General features: G+C 38.3%; 1 protein-coding gene and 2 non-coding genes across 5 annotated transcripts in view; 1 reads left to right on the top strand and 2 right to left on the bottom strand.

Annotated features, from left to right (window-relative positions):
* Positions 1–7,658, bottom strand: part of NOX1 (NADPH oxidase 1) — a 36,233-nt gene extending 28,575 nt beyond the window's left edge. For 2 of the 3 annotated variants that reach the window (XM_005901014.2, XM_005901013.2), the window contains exons 1-2: positions 7,596–7,640; positions 4,096–4,191 (exon numbers count right to left, since the gene is read on the bottom strand). In XM_005901014.2, the coding sequence (XP_005901076.1) occupies positions 4,096–4,191; positions 7,596–7,640 (141 nt within the window). Of the gene's footprint in view, positions 1–4,095; positions 4,192–7,595 lie in introns of all 3 variants that reach the window. The other variant, XM_005901012.2, reaches the window with a different exon arrangement.
* TRNAE-UUC (transfer RNA glutamic acid (anticodon UUC)) lies at positions 4,344–4,416 on the bottom strand. The gene has a single exon. It is a non-coding gene; the product is annotated as a tRNA-Glu (tRNA).
* A 4,846-nt stretch (positions 7,659–12,504) lies between the features above and the next one.
* On the top strand, positions 12,505–12,576 carry TRNAW-CCA (transfer RNA tryptophan (anticodon CCA)). The gene has a single exon. It is a non-coding gene; the product is annotated as a tRNA-Trp (tRNA).
* Positions 12,577–13,549: the final 973 nt, after the last annotated feature.

Below are 13,549 nucleotides of genomic sequence, written 5' to 3'. Positions count from 1 at the left end.
CAAGGCAAGAATACTGAAGTGGTTTGCCATTCCTTTCTCCAGTGGACCACATCTGATCTAATAGTAGAAGCTGCCAGAAAAGGAGACAAGGAATCAGTGCTTCAAAGTATTGAGCCAAGAAACAGGCTTGATTAGGTATAGACTGGATAGAATATGTTCAACTCTGTGGTAGCTAATTTCGATTTCTCTCCTCAACTATACAAGTGGTCTCTGAGTCAGTTCCATGTACTTGGGACTGCATACAATGTAGTATGACAATTTCACAGCAGCAACAAAGGTGGTGGCAGCAGCCCGACAATTTTTGTTGTACTTCATCTGACTTGCCAGCCTTACATTTGTGCCTGTCAATGACTTGCTAAAAGGAAGAAGATGAGGCAGAGTTAACAATTTCTTTGCCTTTTTCTTGGAGAAGGAAATGGCAACCCAGTCCAGTATTCTTGCCTGGAGAATCCCAAGGACAGAGAAGCCTGGCAGGCTACAGTCCATGGAGTGTCAAAGAGTTAGACATGACTTAGAGACTAAATAACAACAACTAAAGAAGTAGATAGATACATCACTCTATCACAAATTTGTTTTATTGTATATTTTGATTATATTTTAATATAATTGGTTTCTATTATAATCCCATGTATTTTATTGACTATGTTTAAAAATATTATTATGAAAGGGAGTTGGTAGGTAGGCTTCACTAGACAAAGTAATCCATGGTATTGAAAAAGAACCCCCCCCTAGTTATGCAATTGGTTTTTACAATAAACAATTTGTCACTGACTTTGGATCAGGAAGATCCCCTGGAGTAGGTAATGGCAACACACTCCAGTATTTTTGCCTGGAAAATTCCATGGACAGAGGGGCCTGGTGGGCTATAGTCCATGGGGTCACAAGTGTCAGACATGACTGAGCAACTAAATCATCACCACCACCCACCTTTTTGTAATAATCTTTTTGGCACAAAGACTATTTTTCCACACAACCTAAACCCAGACAACGTGACACTGGCTTAATAAGCCAGGTCAAGATCTGCCTACATCCATAAGGGCTTACAATGTCTGGCAGTACAGTAAACACGAGCTGCCCTACTGTTTTCCATTTCTGACTCTTCCACATGACCTGTGTTTTCTCCTTCTGCTGAGTCACATCCCAACTGTTTTTGGTAGAGATAGCCTGTTCTGTTTCTGAGTAAATTTCCTCTGCTCATCTCAGAGATCCTGCATTTCCACGTTAGTTCCCACTGCTTGCTTATTTGAATCACAGAGGTTCCTTAAAGCTGAAATTGACAAGTAAATTAAAAAATATAGGACTACAATTTCACAGCTTCATATTCTGTTGAGGATATCTGTATGGGATGAATTTTTTTCAGAGCAAATCTTTTTTTCCCCATAGCAGCACATTGAAATACACCAATTTATGTTCACTTTTCAACACTAACAATAACTGATGTTTTAATTCAATTGCAGCTGTCATTAACGCCTCATTGACTATGGATTTAAACTCATTCCTCTGAATAAAATAACTCTGTATTTTCCTAAAGGAAGCATAAATTTAAGACATACCCTTGGGAGTGATTAAATAAATTATGGTGCCTCAATGCCATGAACTGTTATTCTCTTAAAAGAATGAGCGTTATCTATATGCAATGGTGTAAGGCTGGTAAATGCTTCACAACCAGTTTTCAGGGGAAGGGAGATTCTTGATTTCCAGTGTTTGTCAATTTACCTGTTGTAAATACTCCCACCATGGCAGACTTCAAGATACCAAGCTTATGTCATTAAACAACACTGGATATAGGGTTGGGAAGAGATGCACAACTGGCAACTGCATACTGGCATGAGCTAGTTCCAGCACATCACTGGTTATGTACTTACATGGAGAGATATCTGAGATACACTAAGTGTAAGAAGAAATTTCCAGCCAATATCTACAATGTGATCCTTTATTTTTCTTTGGTTAATTTTTTTAAAGTGTTCTATTGAATGTGTTTATCAAAACTCATAGAAGCATACACCAAAAAGAACAAGTTTTACTGTTTATATGGAATAAGTGAATAAAAATATTACCTATCTCAAAAACAAAACCTATACGTCTGATGCATTTGTGAGTATACGTCAGTTTGTCTTTAGAGACACACAAGTCGAACCATTAACAAAGGTTATCTCCACAGAATGTGATGGGAGAGTGATTTTCGCATTTTATTCTAACACTTCTATATCATTTGATCTCCTTGAAAGCAGCATCATTTCTAGTTAATTTTTTATAGAAAGGATTTTACAAAATGAAATGTCCACAGGATATCAGCATGATTCATTTTTCTGCTGCTGACTTTTTGATCATAAAGCAATTCTGTTAATAGTTAGTCACATTTATTACATCATTCTCTTAGTAAAAAACTATTTTTTAAACAAATTAACACTTTCTTTGGAGCTATAGTTTCCAAAGAAGGATCAAGGACCAACATTTAAAATGGAAAACAGCAGGGTGAAATAAGTCTGAACAAAACATTCAAATGAGTTGTGATCTCAACACGAATCGTTCGATTATGAAGAGACAAGAAGGATTTTTCAAAAGGACAAGCTGTCTTTAAACATGTACACTGGGTGAGTCTTCCTGGAAAACTAAAGAAAGTGACTTCTTCATCAAGATGAAAGTGACTTCTTCAAATCCTTACATGTTACTGAATAACTGACAAAAGTTAGCAGTCAATTTGTTTCTTTAACCAGGCAGTGGCCAGATTGACGAGCCTGTGAGAGAACCATTCTCATCTCCAAGCTTCTTCTTGTTCACTTCCATGCCAACGTGCCATACCCACCTCACCCTTCCTCTCCTGTCCTTATAATCTGCTCCTTCCCCAGGCTTCTCCATCCTGTTACTCTGACTTGACCCCATCATTCTACAGGCCTTGAATTTGGCAACACCACCCACTCCACAAAACTCACCACACCAAGTATCCCTCTTGTTTGATAAGTATTTTTCTGTGAGATCAGTCCACAGCAATGGTTTTCAAGTTGTTCATTCATTTGTTTTCAGCCAAACTCTTTCTTAAAATCATAAGCAGGAACCCACAAGACAGATAAATGCTGCTTTGGTTGATGTAGGGACACTGTCCTGTTAGCTTTCCCCTCACACTCTGCAGGGACACCTGGCTTTCTATGGAAACCGGTTCGAAAATTACTCAATATTTCTTTAATGTGTGTTTTCATTATTGGAGCCATGGAGTGTGCCTAGGATAAGGCTGTCAGATTAGCAAACAAAAATATAGGATGCTCAGCTAAATTTGAACTTTAAAAAATGAATCATTTTCTGATATGCCCCTGTCTCATGCAATATTTGGAATAAATGATACCCCCCAAAAAATACTTGTTGGGACTTCCCTGGTGATCCAGTGGTTGAGAGTCCACTTTGCAATGAGTGGGGTGCACCAGTTCAATCCCTGATGAGGGAACTGGGATCCCACCTGCCATGCAGCAACTAAACCCACCCGCCACAGCTACTGAGCCCAGGTGCAACTAGAGAGTCCGTGCACTGCAGAGCCACAAGGAGAGATCTCTCATGCCGCAACTAATGCCTGACACAGCCAAATAAATAAATACTAACTAAAAAAAAAAAAAAGATTTGGTGCTTCCCTGGTGGTCTAGTGGTTAAGAATTCGCCTTGCAATGCAAGGGGCACCTGTTCAATCCCTGGTCCGGGAAGATCCCACGTGTGGTGGAGCAACTAAGTGGCCACATCTATTTAGCATGTGCTCTAGAGCCTGGGAGCTACAACTACTGAAGCCCAGATGCCCTAGAGCCCGTGCTCCACAACAAGAGAAGCCGCCATAGTGAGAAGCCTGGGCACTGCAAAGAAGAGTAGCCCTGGCTCAACACAACTAGAGAAAAGGCCCGCATAGCAGTGAAAACGCAGCACAGCCAAAAATAAATAAGTAAAATAAATAAAAAAGATTCGTTATTTTTCTGGAATTCAAATTTACCTGGGTAGCCTGAAGTTTTTTCTGGTGACCCTAACTCTACGGGAAATGAGGGCATTGGGTCACAAAGGAGCAGAGTCATAGACAAGAAAAAACAGAGAGATTCCCCACATCACAACTGTGATACTCACCCCCAGTATTTGTCTTGTGTAGTAGTACTTGGTGGCCTTCTCAAATGACAGGAAGGCATGCACGAACAGGAAAACATTCAGCCCCAACCAAGCAACCTAGAGGAAGAAAAATGAAGCAAGGAATAAAGTGAAATTTAGGGAAGGAGTAGATAAGGGGTAAAGAATAGTTTCACCATTTGGCTATTTTGTGTTTGTATGTTTTCTTTTTTTGGCAGAGGGGGTGCACTGCAAGGCATGTGGAATCTTAGTTCCCTGACCAGGGATCTAACCTGTACCCTCTGCAGTGAAAGTGCAGATTCCTAGCCACTGGACCATCAGGGAAATCCTATATCTGTTTTCATTTTAAATGAGTAAACTTAATCTCAGAGTGAGTCAGGACTTTAAGACATGCACTAATGATGCTAATCACCAAGGTCAGCCAATCAAGGCTCATAGGCCAAATCTAGCTCACCACCTGTTTTGTACAGCCTACAGGCTAAAGAATGGGTTTTATATTTTTTCCCATTTTTAAATGGTTGGAAAAATCAAAAGAAGAATATATTTCATGACATGCGAAAATTATATGAAATTCAAATTCCAGTATCTATAAATACAATGGTATTGGAACTTAGCCACACCTACTTATTTCTGTATTGTTTATAACTGCTTTTGTGATTCAAAGTAAGTCTTGAGAAATTGTGACAGAGAACATATGGCCCACAAAGCCTAAAATTGTACAATCTAGCCTTTTACAGAAAACATTTGCCAACTCCTGGACCAGATCATTCAAACTATTGCACCTAAAAGATGGCAATAAGTGAATAAATGGATTTCTAAAGAAAGAATAAATTCAACATCTGTAACAATACCCATCTGAAGGGAATAAACCATTCCAGATGGGCCTGCCTCTTTAATTATACCCTGACGTACACTTCCCTGTTTTTAGATTGTTATTCTTTTCTTCAAATTAACCTATCATTGCTGTGGACTCATTTGAGCGCTTAAGACTTTGTCTGTCCCAAGATCTGTCTCCATTGGCAAAGAGAGAAATTTGGAACCTACTCCCCATTGCTTTGGAAAACAAAGTCTGTAATTGATCAGGACTCTAGGGGCACTGGAATACATACCTCTAATATATATCTATGGCCCTAGGATGGTCCAGAGTCATCTCAGCCCTATGGGTAGAGGGCCTTTAGTCTAGAATATGACCCATTCAGATTCCCTAGATCTGGACCAGTCACATACCTGTAGCATCATAACATAGTGATTTGAAGCATGATTTTGGAGTCAAACTCCCTGGGCTCAAATTCTAGTTCCATCACTTTCTAGTTCTGTAATCTTAGATCTGTGATTTAACTTTTCTGAACTTCAATTTCTTCACTTACAAAATGAGGATAATAACAATATCTACACCACAGCAATGCTTTGAATGTTACATGAAATAATACATGTGAAGTGATTAATACAATGCTTGGTGCATTGTATAAGCTCAATAAATTCTGGCTGTGTCATCACCAGACTGGCTTTTCCACTCAATTTATTTCTGCATTCTTTGCCCACACACCCTTTCCAGAGTTGTGTGTCTTCCAGAGATCTTTGACCTTAATGGAAAAAGAGAGGTGAAAGCCACAGATAATTCAGGGGTTTAGAAGACAAGGTAGAGAACCTTATTTAGGGAGACCAAAAATATTTCAGAATCTGACAGGGACACAGAGGCAAAGAACACTGTGTCAGCTAAATAATCAACTGCAAGAAAGATGAATTATGAAATACAGTGACATCTGTAAGGAATTCCATTCCCTTCCCCACATAGACTATAATTTCCTCCACTATAAATGGAAAAGAAAGTCAAGTAGAAGACCTGGCAGGAAGGAGGAGCAAAAGTATTTTGGGGGTAATTTATTTTTCATTAAAAAAAATAGCAAAGAAGTACATGTCAGAGATAAGAAGAAGTCTGAGCCCTCTGGAAAGATTGGTGCAAGGTGGAAAGATATTTAAATCATCACCTAAGAGAGGGATTATAAAAAGAGGATTTTAGAGCTAGAAACACTCATATTTATATGTAATCTAGTTTTCATTAATCCTCCCCCAGCTACAACACAGGTGACCTGAAGTCTAGAGAAGATAAGTAATTTGATCTTGGTCATTCAGTTAATAGCAGAAATGAAGCTAGAGTTCAGTTAGAGAGTGTGTTAGGAGAAGGGGACTGTATACATGTAGTGTGGTAAAGGAGTTGTGGCTTGAACACTGGGGAGCTGGAATTGAGTGATGGCTCTGCAACCAACCTGTGTGACATCTGGGTCTTATTTTCCCTTGTAAAATCAAAGAGTTGGTTTCTTTCTGCACTACCTAAAGCCATAGCCACTAACCACATGTGGCAACTAAGAACATGAAATATGTCTAGTTTTAATTGAGATGTGCTATAAGTATAAAATGCACATTGGATTTCAAAAACAGTAAAAATAAAATAATATAAATTATCTCATTAATATTTTCATATTGATTACATGTTTAAAGGATAACATTTTAAATACACTGGGTTAAACAAGATATTTTACTGGACATTCATTTCACCATTTTCTCCTTACCTTTTTCAACATAGGTATTCAATTCAGTTCTGTCGCTCAGTCGTGTCTGACTCTTTGCGACCCCATGAACCACAGCACGCCAGGCCTCCCTGTCCATCACCAACTCCCGGAGTTTATACAAACCCATGTCCATTGAATCGGTGATGCCATCCAACCATTTCATCCTCTGTCATCCCCTTCTCCTCCTGCCTTCAATCTTTCCCAGCACCAGGGTCTTTTCAAATGAGTCAGCTCTTCACATCAGGTGGCCAAAATACTGGAGTTTCAGCTTCAACATCAGTCCTTCTAATGAACACCCAGGATGGATTTCCCCTAGGATGGACTGGTTGGATCTCCTTGCAGTCCAAGGGACTCTCAAGAGTCTTCTCCAACACCACAGTTCAAAAGCATCAATTCTTCTGCACTCAGCCCTCTTTATAGTCCAACTCTCACATCCAAACATAGGTATTAGACAATTTTGAAATTACATATGTGACTTCACATTATATTTCTAGTGGACAGTGCTACGCCATAATCTCTAAGATCACTTCTACCTCAAACATTCAATGATTTTATGATTTCTTGGTGTGAGCAGGATAGAAAGAATGGAGAGAAATGAGTGCTCCATAGCAATAGTTAGAAGTAAAATGGAAAAGAAAAAGAGAAAAAAAAGAAAACAGATTGACATTCCAAATACTTGTGGTTTATATTCTTGTCTCTTTATCAATCAATTTCTGGAGTTGGACTGGTTTCTAAAATACTGAAATACGTCATACACAGAAAAGTATATTAAGCATATATATGCAATCCTAGGATTGGACCTTTCAGTGATGACTGACCTTGAAAGGCTCAATATTGTCATGGAATTTTTCCCTTTACAGTAACTACACATATTAACAAACGTAACATCTTCTTACTCTAAGAGTAATTAACAGAAAGTGAAAAATCATTTACCAGAAACAAAACTGAAAACCAGTGATTAACCACCCAGTTTCCCATTGTCAAAAGGTGGTTTGGAGCCTCTGTAGGCAGCAAGGAAGATTCAGCAACTTGGATTCTGAAGAGGTTCTTCAGGGTTAGCACCTCTGTTCAGCTCAGAGTCTGTGAAACTTTAATATTGCAGATTACAGAAAGATGCACATCTACCCACAAAGCTTTCAGAAATGAATAAATGCACTCTACCTTCCTCCTCTGGTCATAACTATGTTATCAGCCTTGGTAAACCAGCCCTACCTATAAGTACCACAGGGGTTTTCCCTGGTGGGGTTTTATCCCTTCAGGAAATAAGTCTTCTTAGGTGAGGATATTCTCTCCCATTAACTTACCAACATGACCTAATGTGAGGCATTGTCTTCCTTGATAAGACATTCGCTAAGGTTTCTCAGAAGGAAGAATTTAGGCTGAAGCTATAAACAGATGACCTCTGGAAAAACAGGGCAGAACACAAGCATGTTAAGGAAGCTGCCTTGAGCTGGGTTTTCAGAAGAGTTGTTGCCTCTGCTGGCTGCAATTTGGACCTCAGCTTGGCTAGCTCAGAAACTTAGTTTACCAATTCTCCTGGAAGATGACCTGGTTCTGGAGAGCTCTTGACTGGTTGGAAGGACAAGTGAAAAGAATGGCCACATAGAATAAAAGAAAATTTAGTAGGTATAAATGTACACCTCAGCTCAGAGGAAAATAGAGGCAAAGTATTTGTCTCAAAATATTTGGGAATTTTTATGTTAGATAGATAGATAAAGCTGAAAGCCACTGTTGAGTTAAGACTGTATAATAAAATCAGTACAACACTTTTCAGTTGAATGATTTGTCAAATCAGATTTTAGGTTACTTATAAAAATATTTTAAGAAGATAGTACACCCATATGTACAAATGTGTCTGACAATTTGTTATGTAAGGGGGTATTATGAAAATGAAGGAAATGGCAACTCACTCCAGTGTTCTTGCCTGGAGAATCCCAGGGATGGGGGAGCCTGGTGGGCTGCCGTCTATGGGGTCGCACAGAGTCGGACACGACTGAAGCGACTTAGCAGCAGCAGCAGCAGGAGTAACATTTAACATCTAGTTTATAAAGTTTGAATTTTTCTCCATGAATGCAACTAATTTTCATAAGTAAATGCTGGGTTTTATGAGCTTCCCTGGTGGCTGAGGGGTAAAGAATGCACATCCAGTGCAGGAGATGTGGAGACCAGGTTTGACACTTGGGTCAGGAAGATCCCTTGGAGAAGGAAATGGCAACCCACTCCAATATTCTTGCCTGGAAAATCCCATGGACAGAGGAGGCTGTTGGGCTACAGTCCATGGTGTCAGAAAGAGTTGGACATGATTGAGTTACTAAACAAAAACAGCAAAGTATTTAAAACGAGGGAGATGATTGTCTTCTAGTATGATGGATTAGCTAGAGTTGTGTGTTCAGTTCTGGGCATTGCTATTTATCCTTTTCTAAAATGATGAAATATATGCAGAAGAATGTGTAAAACATATATATGTAATTTTAAAATAATTTTAAGCAGTGAATATCTATGTATCCACTACCCAGGTTTAAAAAATTGAATATTCATTTCCAGTATCTTAGAGTCCTCTGTGCGTCCCTCCGTGATCACAGTCTCCCTTCTTCCCCAGATGTAACTACTATCCTGAAATTTGGAGAAATCATTGCCGTTTTTCATTATAGTTTTACTAACTAAATGCATTCCTAAACAACATATTGTTTAGATTTTCTCTGTTTTTGAACTTTTAAATAAATGGAATCTAGCAGTTTGTATGTATGTATATATGCTCCTGTGATTTGCTTCTTTCACTCAACATTATTTCTGAGATTCATACATGTTGGCACATGTAGTTCCCATGGTATGTAGTATCTCAGTTCCCTGAACAGGGATTGAACTCAGGCCACATCACTGAAAGCCTGGAATCCTAACCACTAGGTCACCAGGGAACTCCCAGTTGAACATCTTTTAATTCAATTGTTGGCCATTTGAGTTTTCTTCTTTAAGAAATTGCTACTTTTTGACCTTTCTTTTCTTTTATTTACTTTCTTTCCTTCCTTCCTTCCTTTCTTTTTTCTCTGTGTAAATTCCCAAGTCTTTGTCGTGTGGTTACAGAGGATGTGGTCACTCATTTCAGGAGTTTTGATGTGATGGGAAAGACACTGTATTCCCCGAGCTCTTCAGTGTTTCTGTAGGATTCACCGTGCTTGGCTCCGCATCCTTGTTTGCCACCTTACACCACGTGACTGTTGTGGAAATCAAAAGGTTCAACCTGTCTTGGGCCCTTCTTGGAAAGGTGATACATGAACTTGTTTCTTCCCTTTTGCTTCTCTTTCTTTTTTCTTGATGTTTCATCTTTTTTCCACCTCATTAAGATTCTATCTTTATATCTTTAGTTGTATTAATAGAAGATCTTTTCTGCTAGTCTTTTGTTTTTCTCATCAATAGGTTCCCTGTAAATAATTGTAATTTTCGTGTGCCCACAGGAGGAGGTGAGCTCACAGTATTTCTACTCTGCCATCTTGGCCACTTTGCCCTCTGGCCTGTATTTCTGTTGGTTTCTTTTTCAATGGCTTAAAGATTCTTAGAGTTCTGTTTATAATTGGATATCAATCCTTAATTGGTCATGCTTATAGCATGTGTTTTCACTCTCCTAATAGCGTTTTCTGATAAGTAGAAATTCTTAATTTTGATATAGTCTGATTCACCATCTTTTCCTTTATGATATATACATTTTATGTATCCTTTTAGAAATCCTTCACTTACTCAGAGATCATTAAGGTATTCTTTTATATTTTCGCTTTTCACATTTATGCTTTGAATCCATCTGGAGTTGGTTTTTTGTGTGTGTGTATGGTGTGAAGTAGGGGTCCAATTAATTATTTTTCTATATGAAAAACTAATTGTTCCAGCACCATTTTTGAAAAGTACACTTTCTTCACTGATCTAAAATATCAGTTCTATTATACATTAAATGTCTATATACAGGTGGATTTGTTCTTGAACTCTCTATTTAGTTTTCCCCACACCATAGCCTTAATTTTTATGACTTTATAATAAGTCTTGACATTTGATAGGGTAAGATTCCCCATCTTGTTTTTCAAGAGTGATTTGGTATTCTTGGTCGTTTACACTTTCATGTCAATTTTAGATTCAACTTCTTTCTTGCACCTTTTTGCTACATTTATTGCTACTTTACATTTTTCTAAGAATGTAAATTATATCTTTTACTTGAAACTGTGGTTATTATATAAAAGTGCAACATATTGACTTTTGTGTCCAACAATGTTGCTAAATGCACTTGTTAATTCTAATAATATCCCTGCATTTAGTCTTTCACATTTTCTATAAACAGTCATATTTTTTGGTACAGTAACAATTTTACTTCTTCCTTTCTGATTTTTAAATCTTTTACAGTTGACCCTTGAACAACATGGGTTTGAACTGTATGAGTCCACTTAAACGTGGCTTTCTTAAATAGTAAATATTACAATATTACTTGATCCCCAGTTGGTTGAATCTGCAGATGCAGAACCACAGATATGGAAGTACCACAGACCCTAAACAGAGGGCTGACTATATGCAGATTTTCAACTAGGCGGAGGGTCGGTATTCCTAACTCCCATGTTGTTCAAAAGTCCACTGTATTTTTTTTCCTGGCTTATCTTACTAGAACTTCTAACACAATGTTGAACAAAAGTAGTAATATCAATTCCTTTGTCTAATCCCCAGTCTCAAAGGGGATTCTTTCAACATTTAACCCTTAAGTATGATGTTTGGTGTAGCTTTTTATAGATACCTGGCTATATATTCTTACTTTACTTCACTTTAGACACAAAAGTGAATATTTATTTAAAATTAAAAAAGGAAGTTACAGCACATTTTAGCAACTTTTTTGAGATATAATTTACATACCATAAAATTTCCCCATTGTAAGGGTACAGCTCAATGCATATAGCACATTTTATATTTTAAAAAGCTGTAAAATTTCTTCAATACCACAAAGCTCATAAAATAATATAACACTTTCTTAACTGTCTAACACACCTGCAACCTAGTGTCACAATGCTGTGTGAAATTAGCACAGTTAGTGCTAGGAGTATTCCTGGAAACCATTCCTACACTAAGACAATCAGTTGACTTAACACAAAAGTATCAGTAAACCACATAAAGTAAATGAAAAGTGAAAGTGAAGTCGCTCAGTCGTGTCCGACTCCTAGCGACCCCATGGGCTGCAGCCTACCAGGCTCCTCCGTCCATGGGATTTTCCAGGCAAGAGTACTGGAGTGGGGTGCCATTGCCTTCTCCGAAATTCTTCTAAGTTCAAACTAAATACATTACCAATGCAACTTCCCCTTTGCTGTATTTAAGAATTCACATGGCCACTCCAGCATTGCCTGACAGGAGGGGAATTGTGACAGAGGAGAAGGAGGAATGGAAAGAGACACTCATTTTAGTGATTTGTGATGAAGATATTTTAACTTTCGCAAATTTTACAAATACACTTGACCCTGTCTAAGACCACAGCTTAAAAGAATAATTAAAGCCTGTCCATGAGAGGGTGACCAGGATGCTGTAATGATTTGAAACTACCCTATATTAGGAACTTTTTTAAAATTTGGAGAGTTTGGCCTGGAAGAGAGGTTTGTCAGGGACATGAGCTTATCTGTGGTTTCTTGTTTTTGGAGGCTTAGTTTGTTTTGTAGCTGGATACAAGGAGGCAAGCTAGGACTGGAGCCTCTAAAATGATACACTTTTGTTCAATATAAAACAGAATTTCCTATCACAGGTGTTCAAAGAAGTAAAGAGAGAGTAAATTTCCTGTTGCTTGAGATGCTCAAGGAAAAATTAATGACCCTCTTGCCATTATAGGGCTTCCCTGGTGGCTCAGAGGTTAAAGTGTCTGCCTCCAATACAGGAGACCCAGGTTCGATCCCTGGGTTGGGAAGATCCCCTGGAGAAGGAAATGGTAACCCACTCCAGTATTGCTGCCTGGAGAATCCCATGGACGGAGAAGCCTGGTAGGCTACAGTCCACGGGGTTGCAAAGACTCGGAAATGACTGAGCGACTTCACTTTCACTTTGCCATTATAGGAGGAATTTCAGCAACAGATGGATAGTTAATTAAATGTCTTTGAAGTACCCTCTAATCTTGAGATCTTGTGATTCAATGGAGAATGACATAATTTAGATGATAATTTATGTACAACCCAAGGGATTATATAGGCCATGCCGGAGGACCCCCATTCCCAATGTGCTAGGAAGTCAATTGATAAGTTGGTGAGCACAGAATCTGAACAAATCTTAATGGAATATTATTAAGCTACAGCAGCAGGATCAGTTGGGCCCTCTGAAAATAAGATTATATCAGCTAATCCAACTAAAACATTCATGACCCAAAACTGAAGTCTCTCTTCCTTAGGCAATGCTGAACATACTAAAAACTTTTTTAGCATCAAATTCCCTTTCTTGTAAATTCTCTAAGAATATTTTTCCTTCTTTTGGTTCTACATATTACAATGTTTTCCCTCCCTCTTTGTTTCACTAGATTATCTTAATGTTTGCATTTCCCAGGCTTATAGACTGACATTACTAAGTGTGACATTGGCTTCTTCCTGGAGACCTCTAGGGAGTATTCAAATGTCATCAGTAACTTATCCATAGTTATGGTATTGATGTAAATAGGCTTCAGTCTTTTTGAAGGATTTCCTGTAGACAGTTGATTCCACCCATCGTAGGTGGATTTTGTAAACTGCCAACACAGAGCCCTTCTCTGACTTGCTGGCTCTCTTTTCTGATCACTTGTCTCTGTTATTGTTTGTCCTAAACTTACTTTCACAGTTATAACTCTTGTATACAATTCCCAGGAATTAATATGTAATGGTCAGTGCTGAATTACTTAACAGTTTAAACATGTACTT

Source organism: Bos mutus, chromosome X (assembly GCF_027580195.1).
Source record: "Bos mutus isolate GX-2022 chromosome X, NWIPB_WYAK_1.1, whole genome shotgun sequence".
NCBI classification, from domain to species: domain Eukaryota; kingdom Metazoa; phylum Chordata; class Mammalia; order Artiodactyla; family Bovidae; genus Bos; species Bos mutus.
The sequence above is the reverse complement of the archived record's forward strand: the minus strand, read 5'-3'. Positions and strand labels throughout refer to the sequence as shown.